Below are 18,815 nucleotides of genomic sequence, written 5' to 3'. Positions count from 1 at the left end.
CCCCCCATCCCGGGACCCTCTCCCAAGGAGGGCGCCCCCGTGTGACGGGGGAAGCGGTTGCGCCGAATTCGGTGCCGCTCGCTGAGTTCGGCGCAGCTCGGTTCGGCTCGCTCAGTTATTTACTAGTCAATAATAATTATTATAATTAATTCTTCTGAAAGCCATCATTCTTATTATTGATTTACTACGTCAAGAATAATTGTATAGTTATTATTCATGACGTCACCATTAATTAATTATTTACTACTTTACAAGTAATTTTATAATTCATGAGTAAGTATAGCTCATTATGTTATGAATAATTAATTACTCTCATATTTAAAATTAATTATTAGTTAAAGAATAATTACTAGTAATAAAATTAATAATTAATAATTAGTAGCCGAGTGTAGCCGAACCGAGCCGAGTTTAGCCGAAGAGCCGATTGTGGCCGAGTTTAGCCGAACGAAGCCGAGTTTAGCCGAAGAGCCGATTGTGGCCGAGTGTAGCCGAACCAAGCCGAGTTTAGCCGAATGAAGCCGAGTTTAGCCGAAGAGCCGATTGTGGACGAGTTTTGCCGATTGTGGCCGAGTTTTGCCGAACTAAGCCGAAACGAGCCGAGTTCAGCCGAACCAGTCCGAGTTTAGCCGAGTGTAGCCGAAGCGAGCCGAAGAGCCCTGTGGGCGGGGCCCGGAGGCGGGCGGGGGCGGGGACAGGCGGTACCGGGGGCGCGGCTTCAGGGGCGGATCCGGCTCAGGTGTGCGGGGTCCCAGAGCGGCTGCGCAGGGCGGGGGGGAGGGAGAAGCAGAGGGGGGCACGTCACTCTGCGCCGTGAAACACGTGTAAAAAAAACACACGAACGGCCCTCCCCGTCCGGCCCCCCCACCCCACCCGCCCCCTCCCTCCCCCTCGGGCCCCGGTCCGGAGGAGGGGTCCCCGGGAGGGGCCGGGCCGGGACACGTCCGGAGGAGGGGGCCCGGGGGAGAGGGGCGGGGCCAGGAGGGGGAATGCGGATCCGGCTCAGGTGTGCAGGGTCCCAGAGCGGCTGCGCAGGGCGGGGCCGAGGTGATTTAAGGTCCAGTAACCGCCGCGGCCGCCATTTGCTCACTCTGAGCGCGCTGCGGACGGGTGCCTCCTGTCCGGGCTCCGCAGCCCCGGACAGGACGTGCTTCGGCCTCCACTTCTGTCCCCTCCTCTGCTCTTCTTTCTTCCTCCTCGTATTCCCCTTGTTTCTCTGCCTTTCCCACCTTTCCCTCTCCTCCCCAAAGCTCTCTCCTTTCCCTCCCATTTCGGCCTTGCCCTTCCCCCCCTCATTCTTCCTTTCCAATTCTCCGTATTTTCTTTCTTTCTCTCTCCTCGCCCCCCTTTCCCTCTCCTCCCTTGTCGGCCGCCCCTCCTGTTCCCCGCTGTACCGTTCCTTCCTCCTCCCCGTATTCCTGTTCTTTCTCCCCTAAACCCGACCCCCCCACTCCTTCCTGTCCTGTCCCTACCCCGCTACTCCATTCTGTCCCCTCTCTCTCCCTCCTCTATCCACTGCCCCTCTTCCCCTCCTCCCGGGCTTTCCTTCCCCTTTCGCTTTCCTCCCTGCTGTCCCTCCTCTCTTCCCGTTCTCTCCGTTCCTTCTTTCCCCTCAGCCGCGGGGCTGGGGGTGCCGGACAATAATAAAGCCCAGAGGGCCGGAGTCCGGCGCCCCCAGCCCCGCTGGAGCCCCGCTGGTGTCCCCATGCAGTTCCACGGTTGTGAACGCAGGGGGCGCCACCGGGACTCCGCTTCCCCCATCCCACGGGGCTCCTCGTTTGGAGGGGTCCCGGGGTGATGGGGAGGGGTCGGGCTTGCGGACCCCCTTGTTTGGAGGGGGTCCCGGGGTGGGGGACTCCCTCATTAGGAGGGGGTCCTGGGGGGGGGGGGGGTTAGGAAGGGCCCCCTCATTAGGAAGGGGTTCTTGGGGAGGGGGGGTTAGGAAGGGCCCCCTCATTAGGAGGGGGTCCTTGGGGGGGGGGGGGGTTAGGAAGGGCCCCCTCATTAGGAGGGGGTCCTTGGGGGGGGGGGGGGGGGGTAGGTAGGGCCCCCTCATTAGGAGGGGGTTCTTGGGGAGGGGGGGTTAGGAAGGGCCCCCTCATTAGGAGGGGGTTCTTGGGGAGGGGGGGTTAGGAAGGGCCCCCTCATTAGGAGGGGGTTCTTGGGGGGGGGGGTTAGGAAGGGCCCCCTCATTAGGAGGGGGTTCTTGGGGAGGGGGGGTTAGGAAGGGCCCCCTCATTAGGAGGGGGTCCTTGGGGGGGGGGGGGGTAGGTAGGGCCCCCTCCGGAGGAGGGGGTCCCGGGGGGGGCGGGGCGGGCCCCCTCCGGGGGAGGGGGCCCGGCGGGGAGGGGGGCGGGGCGGAGGGGGGCATTCCCCCTCCTGGCCCCGCCCCCCTCCCCCGGGGCCCCCTCCCCCGGACGGGGTCCCGGCCCGGCCCCCTCCCGGGGACCCCCTCCTCCGGACCGGGGCCCGGGGGGGGAGGGGGGGGCGGGTGGGGTGGGGGGGAAGCAGAGGGGGGCACGTCACTCCGCGCCATACGTACACGTGTAAAAAAAAAAAAACACACACACACACGAACGGCCCCCCCCGTCCGGCCCCCCCACCCCACCCGCCCCCCCTCCCCCCCCCGGGCCCCGGTCCGGAGGAGGGGTCCCCGGGAGGGGCCGGGCCAGGGCCCCGTCCGGAGGAGGGGTCCCGGGGGAGGGGGGCGGGGCCAGGAGGGGGGAATCCCCCCTCCGCCCCGCCCCCCTCCCCCGGGGCCCCCTCCCCCGGAGGGGGCCCGCCCCGCCCCCCCCGGGACCCCCTCCTCCGGAGGGGGGCCCTACCTACCTACCCCCCCCCCCCCAAGGACCCCCTCCTAATGAGGGGGCCCTTCCTAACCCCCCCCACCGCCCCCCCGACCCCCTCCTAACGAGGGGGCCGCTGTACCCCCCACCCCGGGACCCCCCAGTGTGATGTAGGGACAGCCGGAGCCCCGGCGGTGTGGGGCGGTGCTTGGAACTGCAATGGGGGGACCCGCAGAGCGGCTCCGGCCCCGTGTGGGGACCCCAGCGGGGCGGGGGCGCCGGGCTCCGGCCCTCTGGGCTTTATTATTGCCCGGCACCCCGCGCCCCGCGGCTGCGAGGAAAGAAAAAGAGAGAGAGAGAGCAAGAGAGAGCGAGAGCAGGAGATGGAGACTGGAAATAGGGGGGGCAGAGGGGCTAGTCGAGAGAGGGCAGGTGCGGAGAGACTGGGGTGTGCAGGGCAGCAGGGGCCGGGGCTGGGGGAAAGGCAGGGTGGAGAAAGGAAAGGAAGGATGGAAGGCAGGTTGAGGGGAAGGAGAAGGAAGGTGTGGGGAACAAAGTATCATGGAAAGCGGGCAGGTGGAGCTGGGGTAAGGGGGGAAGGGAGAGTGGAAGGAGAAGGAGGACTGAAGGCAGGTGGGGAGAGAGTGCGGGGGGGAAAGGGGAGCACGGAGAGGGGGCAGAGAGGAGCGCGGCTGGGGAGGGAAGGACGGGCAGAAGCAAGAGGGAGAGGATGGAGCAGTAGGGTAGGGCAATAGGGGGGGGGGGGCGGGGGGCGGCCGTAGGGGGGGAGGGAGGGGAGGGCTAGGGGGGAGAGGGAGGGGGGGGGTTTGGGGGGGGGAGGGTGTAGGGGGTGGGGGAGGGGAGGAAGGGAGGGTTGAAAGGAGAGGTATAGAGAAACAGAAATACAAAAGAGGAGAAAAAGAGACACAAAAGAAAAGAAACGCAGCAGAAAAATAAAAAGAAATATAGAGGCCGGCCGGCCGCAGCCTCACTCACCGAGCGCCGAGGAGCAAATGGCTCCGCCGGGCCCTCTCCGCGGTTTAAATCGTCCAAGCCCCGCCCCGCGCAACCGCTCTGCGGCGCCGCGCACCTGTGCACGTCTAACTCGCCACACCTGTGTTGGCCCCGCCCCTCGCACCTGTGCCAGCCCCGCCCCCCCGGGGCCCCGCCCCGCCCTCGCCCCTAAATCCCGGCGGATCCGCGCCCTGCCCGCTTTCTGCGGTGGATGCTCATCTCGGCGTGTGGCGGGACCGTCGCTCGGCGCTGTGCGGACACTCGGAGCGGGGGCCGCTCCCGGCGCTGCGCGGAGCCCGAGGCGCTCTGGCGGGGCCAGGACCGGGATCTGGGCCGGGGATTCGGGTCCTGGTCCCGCCGGTGCCTACTGCGGAAGCTGGGCAGAGCCGCTTCTTCCCCGGCGGGCGGTGTGCGAGTCCTGGGGCCGGGCGATCGAGGTGGGATCGGAGCTGGGATCGGGACCGGCATCACCGCGGGCGGGAAGAGCCGCTCCGGGGACGGGCGCTGGGACTGAGCCCGGCGCTGCCGCACCTGCTCCGGCCGGCGCGGGGCTGGGGTCCCGCCGGGGCTCCGAGGCCGCGGGGAGCCGGGGTTGCGCCGCTGCCGGGCTCGCTAGGAAGACGGCGCTTTTCCCTGGAGCAGCCGCCGGATCGCAGCTGGCAGCGGGCGGGACACGGAGACCGCCCGTGCAGCGCCTCAGGACCCCACGGGCCCCGCCGCTCCCTCCGCAGCGACAGCGAGCCCCCCACGGGCCCCCGAGGCCGCGCACCCCGCGGGACGCAGCGGAACGAGCGGCGCTGGAGCGCCGCGGGCAGAAGGAGCCGGTCCCCCTCTGTCGCTCTCGACCGCGCCCGGGGTGAGAGCGGGGCCCCGCTCGGGCCGCTCATCCGACACCTGCCGGCTGAGACCCGATGCTCTCCTTCCTCTCCCCTGCTTTCTCTGTGGCTCGCTCTACCCAAGTTTAGAGGGTGAGACACGTGGGAGGAAGGGGCAGAAAAAAAGGAATACAGGGAGAAGGAAGGAGGGCTAGGTGGGCAGGGCGGTTTTGGGGGGGGCAGAGGGACGGGGGAGAAGGAAGGGGAATACGAGGAAAGGAGTGGTAGAGGGGAGAGAGGAGCAGTGGTTTTTGGGGGGCCGAGGAATGGGAAAAAGGGGAACACGGGGAGAATGAAGGAGGGCTAGGTGGGGGGGAAGGCGCGGAGGTTTTGGGGGCAGAGGGAAGGGGGAGAAAGAAGAGGAATACGGGAAGGAGGGGGAGAGGTGGGGAAGCCGAAGCCCCCACGACTCACCTGGGAAGTCGGGACAAGGAGCTCCTACCCTCGCCGCGCTCATAGTGAGTATAATGGCCGACGGGCGATTTCCGGGGGTTAAATCACCTCGGCCCTGCCCCGCGCACCTGTGTCGGGCCCGCTCCTGAAGCCGCCTGGCCCCGCCCCTGATGCCGCCCGGGCCCTGCCTCCCGGGACTCTCCGGGGTTCCGCGTTAGACTCAGCTGTGCTTAATGTGCAGGTCAGTGGCAATATCTGGATTTATCTCTTCTATCCCCAGAACCAAGCAGTCAGTCTGGCATTCCTGTCTACTCTGATGCCAGCCACTGTCTTGTGTTCCAACTCACTCCTCAGATGGAAAAGGTCAGGCAGGAATGTTAGGAAGCATATTTAATAGAGAAGGAATCTTGAACTGCGTTCAAGTACTGCCCTAATCTTCCTCAGGACTGGGACCATAACTGCTGAATGCTACTGGCAGTGAGGCTTCTTCCCAGCTGGGTGATGCTGTATCCCAGGCTCCGCGGCGTGGCTGGATGCAGGCTGGACACGCAGGTAAGGCTAGGGCTCAAAAACTGTTGGCGGCGAGGTGAAAGTTTGTTTTGGCAAGTGGTGTCATCTTGCTTGGATGCTGGGGAGCAGGCTGGGGCAGAGCTGCAGGTCAGTGGAACCAGCCCTGCTCCAGCAGTGCTGTCACCATGTCACTGCACTGGGGCAAGCACAAATCTGTCACCTTTAATCTGCCAGAAAACAGATGCAACTCAGACATTATAGATTAGGCATGCAACATGTCATAGGTAACAAAATGAATTAGATAGCAGTGTATATTAAATAAGTTTTTGTAAGTAAAAAAAGAAATCACAGAAACAATTACTGAGGAACACGTCTGCAGGCTCCGGTCTAGAGCTGGTGGGGTTTTCTCTTACACAGCAGCAGCCAAATTCACCATGTGTAGTGGGAAGGAGTAAATCCCATTAACTTTATGTTCAAACCAGGTCTGCCTTCCTGGTGGTACAGAAAGTGCCTTCAGAGTCAGTGCTGTTAGAAATGAACAACCCCAGTGTTAATTAGGTTCATTAGCAAGTGCACACAAACAGGAGCCAGAACAGAGCTGTGTTCCAGAGTGCCAGATTTCATTTGGAATGCTTCCATTGCAAACAGGAATGCAGAAAGGATGAAAAACGAATCACTGTACAGAGAGAATGACAGGGTTCAGCATGTTCTCCTAAAAGGCTAAATGCCAGCCCTAGCCCAGATACTTTGTGGCACATGTACAGCTTGGCAGTAACGAGGCAGTTTCAGTAGAACAGAGATCTGGACATGCTGTGTCAGGGCTCTGCTGTGCCTTGACACTCTTCTAGTACTTATACAAAAATGCAACATCCAGCCCATACTTCTGGATACAGAACAACAGTGATGTGCTTAATGAAGAGAGTTGCTTTTGAGAGACAGCCTGTGGAGGTAAGGCTTCCAACAGAGCTTTCTCCTACTGTCCTGGTTTAGGAACACAAGGCTCAACGTGCTTTGAAAAAAAGTCTGGTATGAAATTAAGAAAAATGCTCATTTTTCCAAGTACATGATATTTAATTGTAATGAAATAAAATCTGAAAATGCTTAAATCAATTAAGAAGTAAACATGAGTTGTAATACTATACCTGTAAAATGATTAATCCCGTTCATTGCCATTAGAAATTGTGTAAAATATTTATTAAGGGCTTTGCCTACAGAGGCACAACATAAATAGAGTAAGTCCTGCTGAAGTGTGATCAGTTCACAACTGGTGCGGGAACATCAGCAAGGCCACCCCAGGTGCCAGCCCCAGCCTCGGGGCTCAGCCCCCGCGCTGCCGGGCTCTGCTCCAGAGCCAGCGCCGGGCAACTGCTGTGCCACAAGCCCTCGAGTCCCTCGGGCAGGTGCCAACACCAGCAGAACGTGCTCGGAGAGGGAATGGCTGCTGCCAAGTTAATCCACCCCTTCAAACCCTTGGGCATTCTCCACGGCCATGAGGAGCTTCTCCCGCAGGTCCTCGAAAGATTCATACAGAGGTAAGTCTAGGCGGTTAAAGCTGGAAGGGACAAGCAAAGGGTCACTCAATCTATGGGAAAACAGAGTTTTAAAGAACTAGAAAATATTAAATAATTAGGAGTCTTGATTAGGAATACAGCTTGTGGTCCACAGTGTTCCCTGCATGCTTCACACCTGCCCAGGGTGAGCTCTCCAGTAACTGAATGCTGCCTTCCTTTGGAAAGCTGGAAGCAGGAATTTGGTAAGAATCATTTCAGACAGGGAAAAAGCCAACAGAAAGCCCTTCACTGTAGTTAGATGATGGAAAACAATCTTTGTCAAAGGACTGATTTCTTGAAGCTCAGCAAAGATATTCTGGATTTAGTGCACAAATCCTTTCCTCTCTGGAGGGGAAAAAGATTAAACATCTAAGAGTAAATCTTCCAAAGGTAAAAGCCAGCAGAGAACTGGAACCCAAAGAGGATGGGTTGATTTTGGAGTGTGTTTGGGGTAGTATTGTTGTTTGTGTTTGGTAGGTTTTGTGCTTTTGTTTTCAGGGTTGGTTTTTTTTTTTAATTTAAGCTCATTATTCTATAGAATTATTATTTTCATAGAAAGATCCCCTAGTCTGTACTGACAGTCTATTCAGCACCATTTTTCTTTAAAAAGCCACATTTCTGAAATGTAACAGAGCAAGACAAACTTGTACTGCATGCTTTCAATGTTTGCAAAATCTATAAACCAAGGTTAAATTATTTTATAATCTTACATTTGTTTTCAATTCTTCAATGATTTATGGGCTTTTTATGGCTGTTTGGTGATGTCTGACTCGCTGTAGTTCATTACATCCACTTACTAGGATGTGGGAAATAAAAGAATATCCTTCAGTTTCGCAGTTTGTGAAGGCACTGGGGACCCACGGAATTAAATGCTGTTTGATGCAAAGCTGAGAATGGTCAGCAGCAAGGCCCTTTTGGCAGGAGCAGCTCTGGAATTCATGCTTTGGTGACTTACCAGGTGTGAGCCCGGGGCAGCTTATCAGGACTTCCCCACTGCTCTATTGTAAACAGCTGAGGACCATTTGAACCTGGGTGAAAATTAAAACCATATGAAACAGAAACTGCTGGACACTACAGAGATTGCCTCAATATTATTTTTAACGTGAAATGTTGGCATCACTTGTGGGCTGGATTCTTCACCTGTAACAGGTACATTAAAGCAACATGAATGTGGTTCTTTCTTTCCAGGCCCACTGAGCTGGTTTCAGAGCTTGCATAATGCCAAGGAGCTCAGCTCAGAGATCAGCATTTGCAGCTGAGTGCTGCGCGTGCATCAGAGGCTGGCTGGATTGCCACGAGCAGCTCACCGTAAAGTTCAGCAAATCCGTTCATAGGCACGCGTGACGTCCCGGTCACAAACTGCAGGAGCCGGATCCGTTTCTCAGCATCCATCAGCAGAACAGCCTGTTGGCAAATGGACACCGTCAGCCTCAGCCTCCTACCCTGGCCTGGACGGCCCTAAGAGCAGCCCAAAGCCAGCAGAAATCTCCTTTTGTATGAGCCACCACTCTGGCCACAATGGATTGTCTCTGCTCCAGGTGCCATCTGGGAGCTGCCCTAGCAAGAGCTACACCTGCCCTCACCTGAGTGAGATGGGAGCAGGTCCTGCCCCCAGCACAACACTCCCCATTCTTAGCAGTTTGCATGAAGAAAAATGATTGCAAAAAAGGGCAATAACTTTCACTTACAGGACCAGTCAGAGGTGGTGCCAGTCTTACCTTCCAGAACCACTGGATAACAGGATGATTTGGGCAGTAACCATTTTTGTAGATGGTGTGTTGTCTCCAGTCATTGACATCCACATCGCCAAGGCCACACATCAGTAACTGCAGGGAAACACAAGGGTGGGATGTGAAGGAGTGTGTGCTTCCCTGCACTCACGGGGTGACAAGGTGTCACTGCCCCTCAGGACTCTGACCTCCAGTCATTTATGCACACACAGGGGAGAGACAGAGCTTCTTCAGAGCACTCCAGTCACTGTAGAACGGCTGCACACTGCCACAACGTGACAGCAACTTCCACGTGTTTGGCTCAAATGTGACTGGCTGAGGCATGATGGCACTTACCCACTAAGCTACTTCCAGGCTTTCAGAGGCACACCCTCAACCACCTCCCTGAGTGCAGTTCTTTGCATGCCATGAGTAGATTTATTAATTAGGAAGAAACATCTAATTTCCAACTCTGAGCAAGGGAGCTGTGTCTGCACATTCCCGTAGGGAGAGGGATGGATGACTGAAGAGCCCAGAACATGGTGCATCTGTCACGGAACTGTCAGCTTGGGGCACCAAATTGACTCACCTCCAGTTCATTTTCATCAAAAATTTTAATCAGATCAATAGGAAGCAGCTCTGTGAATCCCTAAAAAGAAAAAGAGCAAAATTAAAACTCTCATCCCACATAAATCCTAATTAAAAACATCAATGACCAAATTACTTCAAGCTCAAATAATTAAACTTGAAAGAGAATGACCTTATTCTCATAAGACAAAGATGATATATTCTCACACAAGATAAAACTGAAAAATCATAAATGTAAGTATTCTATTTGCATTCCCTGCAAGCTCCCTGCTCCCTTTTCACAGACACCAGTGGGTAAGAAATCAGTGTTAGAAAAAAAATCCCTACTTTTGTGAAAGAAAGGAGCTAAAGAGCCTCACCTCCAGAAAGGCATTCATTTGTTTCTGCACTCTGTTGACAAACCGCCACTGGATGACCAGGCTGCAGAAAGAAACAAAACCCCATCAGAAAAACAAACTCATTAGCAGGTCTCAGCCAAGTGTTCAGGTAACTAAGCAGCCTTCACCAGCTGTTCCAATACAATGGCTGGTGACTGATGGAATTTTGAAGAAACAAACCAAAAACCCCAGTGACTATGACCAAATCACAGTGGGAATATTTTCGTCCTGTAGGTACCTAAGTGAGTAGACATTTTATTCTTCCAGAGCCCTGAGTAATTAAAAATTCCCAGCAAAGTCTGCAAGCTCTGAGGAGAGCTGTCAGGACAGCATCTCACCTATAAATAAAGAAATAAACTGCAGCGTCAAAGGGACACCTTGCTTTCATTACCAGTCACCCACAGCACAAACACCTCACAGGTGCAGGCACAAAAAATCAGTTCCAGGCATGGAATTGGTCCAGATCCAGGCACTGGAAATGAATTCCCAATTTGCATGAATGTATCAATTTCAATGTCTTTCACCTTGGAAAAGGCCCTGATTTAAAATGCCAGCAGGTGTAAGTGAATTTAGCATTTTACATCCTGGTAGGCGAAAGAACTGGGAAAGCTGAAAATAAAACCTAGTTTCAGATTTGGCCAATGTTTGCTAGGAATGCTGGCACTGGAATCCTGGCTCTGGTCTGTGACTGGCAGAGGAGGACAATGGGATGAAGGTCAGGCTGGAGAGCACCTTCTGGCTCATGTGAACTCAAGCCAGATGTTGGAGATGCACGTTTCCATGGGGGGGAATTCCAGGAGAACAAAGCATGGAATTTAAGTTACTCTTTGTTCTTATGTCTGACTGGATATAACCAATGATTAACAGTAAGTTGTTTTTTTTTTCCAGCAATATCGGATGCTCTTGTGCAGTACAAAGGACAGGAATTGCAGCAGGGTCAATTGTAAGTACAACTGCTCTTTCCTCCCCCCAGGCATGTTCCATAATGGTACTTACTCAATGTATTCCCTCTTGTTTTCATTTGTTACCATGATTTCGGACCCATTGGGCTTCAGGTCCACTTGATATGTCTGTATTTCAAAAGACCAAAAAACCTCCTGGTATTTGAGGACATTTGGGACTTTCCCCCAGAACCCACTCTCCCTGAGCAGCATTTTACAAGCAGTATCAGGAAATCATTAGTAAATTGATTTACAGTTTTGAACAATCTTGCACAACAGAACAGAAAACTGGCAGAGAGAGACTGGCCATTTACTAATAATATTATTTATAATAACAAAATGATATATTTATATAACCACTAAGTACGTACTTTACATATACAAAATTGTAATAGTTTTTATAATAAAAGAAGCTAAATCACATATTGAAACTTCCAAAGCCAACCAGTGTATTACAAAACCTCTCTATTCTGTGGCTTCGATACTCTCCCTAGTTCTCCATGTAATCCATAACCTTATGTTGCTTCAGGAGAAAGGCAGTACACACTGAAAAGTGGATCAGAATGTTTTTGACAGGACATTGAGTGCATAGTTTGAATTGCTGAAGTAAGTTTTTATAAAAAGCCCTATAGTCCCCAGATCCAGTCGTACCTGGAGCCAGGATCAAGGTCTCAGAAGTAAAAAAAGTGAAGACACAAAAAAAGGTCATAAAAGCCTCTAAGCAAATTAATTTAATGTCTACAACATTTTCATTTGTAATGGCAAAAGTCACCCATTGACTGTGACCCTTTTAAACCTGGCAGCTTCCCCCTGTCATACCAGCTGCCCCTGTGACAGGCAGGACAGAGAGGACCTCCCTGGCATCATTCTGCCACTCTCCTCTGAGAACACCTTTGACCTCAGAAGCCAAGCAGTCCCTGGGCTTGCACCATGTCCCAGCTAAACTGTGGGACAGCTTTATTCCTCCTCATTGCAAGTGTTTAACTCAGCTGCATTTCCAGCTTGTCCCAGAGATGTCACAGCTCCCTGGTGGGAATGTGGCACCCCAGTCCCAGCTGGGAACACAGCGAGGTGAAGGCTGATCAGTGCATTCACCACCACGAGACTCTGCTCAGTACTGAGGTACTTGTTGGCAAGAACCAGTTCTAAGATGTAAATAACCTTTACATACCTGTCCAAAGTTTTCCTCGTCTATGCAGAACATGAGATCCAGCTCTGTAGGGTCATTTTCCAGGATCCACTTCAGAGAGTTGTAGTATTCACTATCCTAGGGCAGATCACAATTAGGCAGTTTGAAAATGGGCAATTAGTGCAGAGTTGTAGAAACCCGTGGCCTGTGAGACCTGGCAAGGGTTAAAAGGGGTCTTACCACTGATTCCATGTCCTTCAGCGTTATGGGCTTGCCCAGCATCATCTTGTAGAAAGGTCTGATGAAGAAGCCTGTGAGAGAGAGGAGAGCGTTACATGCCCTGCTCTGCACCTGCACATTCCATAAAGGTATGACTGCTTGAGGGCACCAGCCCTGGCATTTCCTCTTATTCCTGACTGTAACAGTCCTGCAACTGCAACAGCATCAGAGCAGCTCAGGTTTAGGGAGGCACAGAAAGTCCAGTTTTTCAGTTTCTACAATTATCCACTAACTACCATACTCCAGTGACCACCCTAACATTAATGGCAGAGAGAGCTGGGGAACTGAGCTCAGGGCACACTATCCCATTTAAAATCACTGTTCCTCTCACCAAGGAGCTGCCTGAAAACCAGGCTGCTGAGCTTCCTCAGCTCAGGATTCCTCCGTTTCCTCTTCTGCACTAGGGCTCAGGAAAATCTGATCAGTAATGTCTGCCTGGTGTGAGATTTCAAAATGCAGCAGAAATTGTAATTAAATCCTTCAGCAGTAATTTTACATATCAAAATATGCTGCATTTGACCCCCCTAGTTTGGCTGCAGGTTTTCATGGAAATGACTGATACAAATTCCATGCTTTTCCTCGAGGGACAGTGCTCATGCTGGTTCTAGAGTTCTAACTTGAGTGGAGAATGGAGCAAAACTTTGTATGAAACCCACTTGTTGAGTAAGCCACTGTAATTTTGTGAATCACCATTTAAGTCTCAACAGTGCCAGTCCCAGACTGTCCCCAGGGCTCCCAAGCAGGTGCATTTCCTTCCCAAAGCCCAGTGGCAGCAGCAGCAGAGCAGGACTCACCGTCCAGCAGCTTCCCGTGGTACACGGCCAGGCCAGCCACCCGGCCAATGAACGTGAAGTACGACAGATGGTCTTCGTTACAGAGACCTGAATTAGGATTAATCTGAAGTGTATAGTTGTCCCTTTTTTGGGGAAAGAAAAAAAATAGCTAAAGAACCAAGTCTTTAAATAAGCACATACTCAGATATGTTAATAAATAATTTGTGCTCGGTGGCATGCCCCTTCAACAGCGTCATGGGGCTGTGTCCAAGTCCTTTCCAGTCCATCCCATCACGGAGCCACTGAGGGCTGAAGGGCTGCCCCAGCAGCAACCCAAACCCACTGTGAGCAAGAGATGCCCTCTCCCCTTGCACTAACGCATTGCTCCAAGATTTTAAAGCTGGGCAGCCCCCATTTCACACTTCTGGGAGAGGCCACTGCTGTGTGAATGAGCAGCTGCATTCTGAGCTTGCTCTACAGCAGTGCTGGAGCTCTGGGCAGCAGACGAAAGGGGCTCTTCTCCGACATTGGTCCCTTCACCATTACTGGCCTCAAAAACTGCAGTTTTGCTGCCCTGGATATTGTCTGAGCAATGGAAATATTTTCTGGGTTCTCAAGGAGAACTCCAGAGACTCTCTGAAGGGCAGCAGGAACAGGGCACCCCGGGAAGGAGGAGCTACTTCTGCCCAGAGCAACTTTGCCTCTTATGCAAAATGTAAAGTGTATCCCTTGAGAGTACAAATATTTAATGGACACTTACGTTGCTGAGTATTCAAAGAGACCATAGTAAGGGTTAAACATCTCCTTGGACAAGAGAAAAAACCATTCTCTGGCCACACCTCCATAGTCAAGTCCTTTTTCTGACTCAAATTCAATCCAGAGCCTGGCTTTTAGTACATCAGGTCTCTTCACAGACATGATTCTTCTGTAGGACTCCTCAAAAATGTTATTTCTGTGTAATTTCATCTCAAATCTGTTGGGTATGTCAGCCTGTTGAAAGAAGATTAGATTACCCTTGTTAGTCTCAAGAAATAAGTCTTTGGGCAAATTACTGGTTGACAACAGCCCAGTGACAGCTCAGAAACCTGGTGCTCCAGTACCCCATGGTTTTATTTCCCAGTGCTCTCCCAGTCCACAGGCTGAGAGCATGGCGGAAACTGGACCAGTTCCAGAACAGTGCTGCAGATTTCTATGGTACATATTTGATGAAAATGACAAGAAAAGTATCAAAGAAACAAAACAAAAAAGGAGAAACATTGACTGTGCTCTATTTTAAGGGCATTTGCATTTATCTAGAAAAATGTGAGTCTTAAAGACTTAGAAAAGCTTTTTGTTGAGAAACACATCAAATTCAAACTTTGCTTCATGTTTTTGGCTCCTACGTGAGCCCCTGATGAGCAGCACAATGGAGTAACCTGGCAGGTGTGTCCTGCAGCCCCCAAGCTGGTTCTACTCACAGGTTTCTTTAGCTTCTTGCGGAAATAGTCGTATTTCTGCTTGAACTCCCTGGAGTACGGCACCGCCTGTTGGGAGCAGTGGGAGGACGTGTCATTCCTGCTACTCAGCACTCTGATACCCCACAGCATTCAAAAGGGATGAACAACCCACACATGTGCTATGGGCTCCCCTAAACCCACCCATGAGGCACAGCAGCCAGGAGAGATTTAAAAATCCCACAAAATGACATCATTTTACTCTGATCATTTTACTGATGTTAATATGACTTTACTACAGCCATTAAATAATATTCCTACGTGTTTCCTTTATTTAAACACTACGTGAAATGCAATTTAAGTAATTCTGTTTGTCATGGCACCAGAAATATATTGAAAACATTCAGATGAATCCTTAGTGCCTCTGTGAAATTGATTAGCTCCTGCTTTCTCTTAAAACAAACAAAAAACCACTGTCAGTTGCTCAAGGGGACCATGATAATTTCATTTCCTTCAAACAAACTTTCTCAAATAGTCTCTCTCATTTATGCTCAGCATTTCTGGGGAGAGGCCTGTTAGCAACTTGCACAGTGCTGTGTGTGAGGATCTCCAGTTTTAAATGCCTGATAAATGAGTAAATCCCTCCAAAAGCAACTATGGTCAAAAAGTGACTATTATTGATATTATTACTAAGCAATTGGAATTTAACCTTGCAGCAGGCTCATCTGCTGTGTCCTGAAACTCTTAAAAGTCCCAAGGACTTATGCAGAATAAAAAGGTACTCTTAGTACCAGGAAACATCTTGGGATTGAAGTCTGATTACTCAGAATACCATAAAATGGCATAGACTGGCATAACCCAGCAGAAAAAGTCAAAGAATCACTCTTTGATATTTTTAAAATTTGACACTGAAGTAAAATGCTGTGTTTATTTTTTTCTAAGGCTGATATTCTGAAACCCCTGTTTATCTGCAGAAAGCAGACCCGATTTTTTGTCCTTTTTTTCCCGCACTTTGAATCTACATAGGCCCACCTCTCTCCTGCCAAATGTAAAGAGCTTTTCACTGGCCAAAGATCCCAAAATCAGTGTGTCAGCTCAGTAAAATCCTACTGTCAGTAGTGACCCAGGTCATGGGTCAATAGGAGCACTTCTCCACGACCATCCCCAAACCCTGGACAATCTGGGAAACTGCCCAGAGCTTGGTGTGACATTCCCAGCTTTTTCCAACTTAGGATGTGGACTGTCAGAGCTCCTGCTCCCCAGGCTGCCAACCCCTGATCTGGGGAGCAGGCAGGGCCTGCTGCTGTTCCAGCTGTACCCAGTCAGGATATTTCATGAAAGCAGTACTTACTGGGCCTGTGATTGCTGGGTTCTGCAGTCTGGGGTCTTCCCACTGGGTAATTTTATTATCTGCAAATAACAAAAGAAATGATCCCATGGCTTCTCTGGTACCACACCGTGAATTTCTGTTGGTTTTTTCTCCCTAGCACCGCTCAGGTCTGTCAGGGTTAGCAAAGGCTTGTGTCTCCCCACCCTCCCCAGCTCCAACACACTGTTTAGTTGAAAACATTCACTCAAAAACACAGAACTACCCCAAAACCCAGGGAACTTGCACTACTTTGATGGCAACATCTGCAGGAGTGAGTGAACATGTTCATTTGAACATGGGCTAGGATTGGAGATGCACAGCCCAACAGGTAAAGGAACCCACAACTTTTGGCAATGACACCCTAGGTTACTTGGGAAACTTTGCATAGACAGCAGAAGTATCATACTTCTAGATTTGGAGGGAATAACATTTTTCCTAGGCTCTGATTTAATGAGAGGGTAAAGGCAGGCAGAACTGTCCTGTTTTGGTGCAAGAAAATCACCCAGTTATGACCAATGGAGATGCTGGCAGTGGCACAACACAGCCCAGTTCTTTCCATCTACAGCTTTGAAGAGCACCAGGAGGGTGACAGGAAAGGTTCTACAGGACCACGGTGGGACTCCCCTTCCCTGCCTCCAGACAGCTGCTCCTCCCAAGATTCTGAACACGACAGAATCACAACAAAACAATGGTGTTGCAACAATGAGACAATGCTCCAAACCCCATCCCAGGTGCCACCTGCAATGGCGAGGTGCTGGCCACCCTTGGCCTGCCATCCCTCTGTTTGTTACAGACACTGCTCTGGGTTAGGAACTGGGTATAAGGAATCAAGATTGCATTTTCCACGTCTCTGGAACTGGAAAAGCCCTGTAAGTTTGCATCCCAAGTTGGTTTAAGAGGGACTGGGATCTGAAAGATGTCATTCAGCAAATGTTAACTGGAGAAAATTCTACATGATTGCAAGCACATTTCAAGACATTTGATCTATTAGTTAATTTAATAGTAAAATACTATTTCATTTCCCTTCACACATTGAAGCTATTTATCACTTATGGGAATGCTGGAGGGCTGCCAGCCTGAGCTCCAGAGACCCCAGAGATGCATGGAGCAGAGCTGCTGCCAAGCTGGACACCCAGCCCCACCCTTTCTCTTTTCAACCCCTACACTGGAATTCCCTTCTACAAAGTTCTCTGGTCACCTTCTTGACACCAGCAGCCACAAAACACAGTGCCAGTTTTCTGTGGAATCAGAGGTAACTCAAGTGGAAATGACTGACAGTGTGTCAGCTCTTTGCTCTCTGCACTTCAGGGTGTGTGATGACACCAACGAATCTCAGTCTAACTTTCCCTTCAGAGTCCTACAGTGACTCCATACTAAAAATGGTTTTCCAGGGCTACAAGGGTCTGGCATGAACCACTTCACCTGGAACTAGCTCAGGATTCTCTGTCCTATCCCAAGTGGATATGAATAACAAACTTATTCTTTTTGAAGAACATTTGCAAAAATTTCAAAAATTTGAGTCTTCCCACCAATACAATTCTCTGTCATAAACCAGGCTCTCAGGCCTTCGAGGATTCCCTCTTCTCCCTGCCTTTCCAATGGGGCCACTATTTCCCTGAAGTTTGGGACCCCCTGCCAGACACAGAACTCCCACAGCCAGACTTTCCCAAAGCTGATGGCATCAGAAGGGTTACTCCAGGTTGGATTTAGGCACTCCTGTCAATACATCACAGGGTGAGATAGCTCATGACCAGGTGATGGTATTTTTCATGCCCTTTTCAACCCAAATTCTGCTAATTACTCCCATTCTGAGTAACACTTTGCAATTCTCCTTCCACAGCCTCCTCCTGCACACTGCAGTGGCCATTTGCAGACTCACTCTGACTCCCCATCCCATTCCAGTGAGCCCCTCTCCCCTCTCCTGCCCTGCGGCTTCCTGCTGAACTAAGGAGCACTTCCCCCTAATTCCTTGTGTAAATCACTGATGCATATTGTGAATATCACCATGTGCAGGTGGACGTGGACAGACTCTGAGGGGAGCCCACTCAGTGTATCCATCCTCCCTGCCCATGAATCACAGGTTCAGAAAATGGTTGCAGAATGGTTGTTTTCCCTTCTGATCGCTTCCAACAGGCAGACAGCACATTCCTGGGAGGCTCCCAGGAATGGCAGCAATGTGCAGGGAACACCAGGGTGTCCAAGGAAGGCAAGCGCCCAGAGAGCCAGGGGGAGGTGTTCACTGTCACACCCAGCCCGTGGTGCCAGTAACACCAGGGTGCTGCATCAGTGCTCCTGGGCCCTGGGCACAGCACAGGGGCTGTGCTGGCTGCAGGGGACTTTGGCACTTTCTTCCAGGGATGAGAAAAACATCTCAAAAATAGGACAAGCAGCGCTGGAGAAGTATGCATCAGAGGTACAAAATGTAGCAGGGAAGCAGGACATGACCAGCAGCTGACTCTGTCACCCTTGTCCTGCTGGTTTTGTGTCCTGGCAGTGGCACAGCCCCTGGCCCTCCCTCCAGTCCCCCAGCCCAGGCACCTCAGCAGTGCTCAGGCACCAGGCTGGAACCAAAGGGACATCTGCTAGAAACAGGCAGCATTACCAAAAGCTTCCCTGAACTTTTGTGAAAAATGCTATATAAGAAGCTAAATCCACTCAGATCAAAAGAGACTAGAGGGAGAATTCAGATGCACATAAATTTTGCTTCCTAACAAATTCTTTGAGGAATTCTAATTAATGTATGACTTTAACATTCCATTTTAGAGACTAACATATTCTCAAATAGCTTTAGGAGACTGAAAAATTAAAGAGTTTTAAGACATTGGGAGGCTCAGCAGTTACACAGGTGTTTTAAATGGGACAGATTTATCCTGCGACTCCTTAGTGGCAGCAGTTTAGAATCATTGGCCATAGTTATATTTCCAGATCTCTGTTGAGAAAAACAATTACAGAAGGGATAAAGGATAATAACTCTGTACCAAAGTTTGGAAGAGAGGTTCATCAGACGCTTATCAAGTGTGTTATTTCTAATGTTTAGTTAAAAGTATTTATACCATTTCAAAACTGGTATCACTTTAAAAGCAGTCTTTTAA

The 18,815-nt window shown here is 51.3% G+C and overlaps 1 protein-coding gene across 7 annotated transcripts in view; it reads right to left on the bottom strand.

Annotated features, from left to right (window-relative positions):
* Positions 1–6,625: 6,625 nt before the first annotated feature.
* Positions 6,626–18,815, bottom strand: part of NEDD4L (NEDD4 like E3 ubiquitin protein ligase) — a 77,534-nt gene continuing 65,344 nt past the window's right edge. For all 7 annotated transcript variants that reach the window (XM_059491931.1, XM_059491932.1, XM_059491934.1 and 4 more), the window contains 13 exons: positions 15,706–15,764; positions 14,379–14,444; positions 13,682–13,911; positions 12,943–13,064; positions 12,110–12,180; positions 11,912–12,007; positions 10,796–10,869; positions 9,782–9,842; positions 9,424–9,483; positions 8,844–8,951; positions 8,433–8,529; positions 8,081–8,153; positions 6,626–7,127 (listed from right to left, as the gene is read on the bottom strand). In XM_059491931.1, coding sequence (XP_059347914.1) covers positions 7,025–7,127; positions 8,081–8,153; positions 8,433–8,529; positions 8,844–8,951; positions 9,424–9,483; positions 9,782–9,842; positions 10,796–10,869; positions 11,912–12,007; positions 12,110–12,180; positions 12,943–13,064; positions 13,682–13,911; positions 14,379–14,444; positions 15,706–15,764 — 1,220 coding nt within the window. In that variant the 3' untranslated portion in view covers positions 6,626–7,024. The remainder of the gene's footprint in view (positions 7,128–8,080; positions 8,154–8,432; positions 8,530–8,843; positions 8,952–9,423; positions 9,484–9,781; positions 9,843–10,795; positions 10,870–11,911; positions 12,008–12,109; positions 12,181–12,942; positions 13,065–13,681; positions 13,912–14,378; positions 14,445–15,705; positions 15,765–18,815) is intronic.

Source organism: Ammospiza nelsoni, chromosome Z (assembly GCF_027579445.1).
Source record: "Ammospiza nelsoni isolate bAmmNel1 chromosome Z, bAmmNel1.pri, whole genome shotgun sequence".
In the NCBI taxonomy this organism is placed as follows: domain Eukaryota; kingdom Metazoa; phylum Chordata; class Aves; order Passeriformes; family Passerellidae; genus Ammospiza; species Ammospiza nelsoni.
This window is presented reverse-complemented; position numbering and strand designations above follow the sequence as displayed.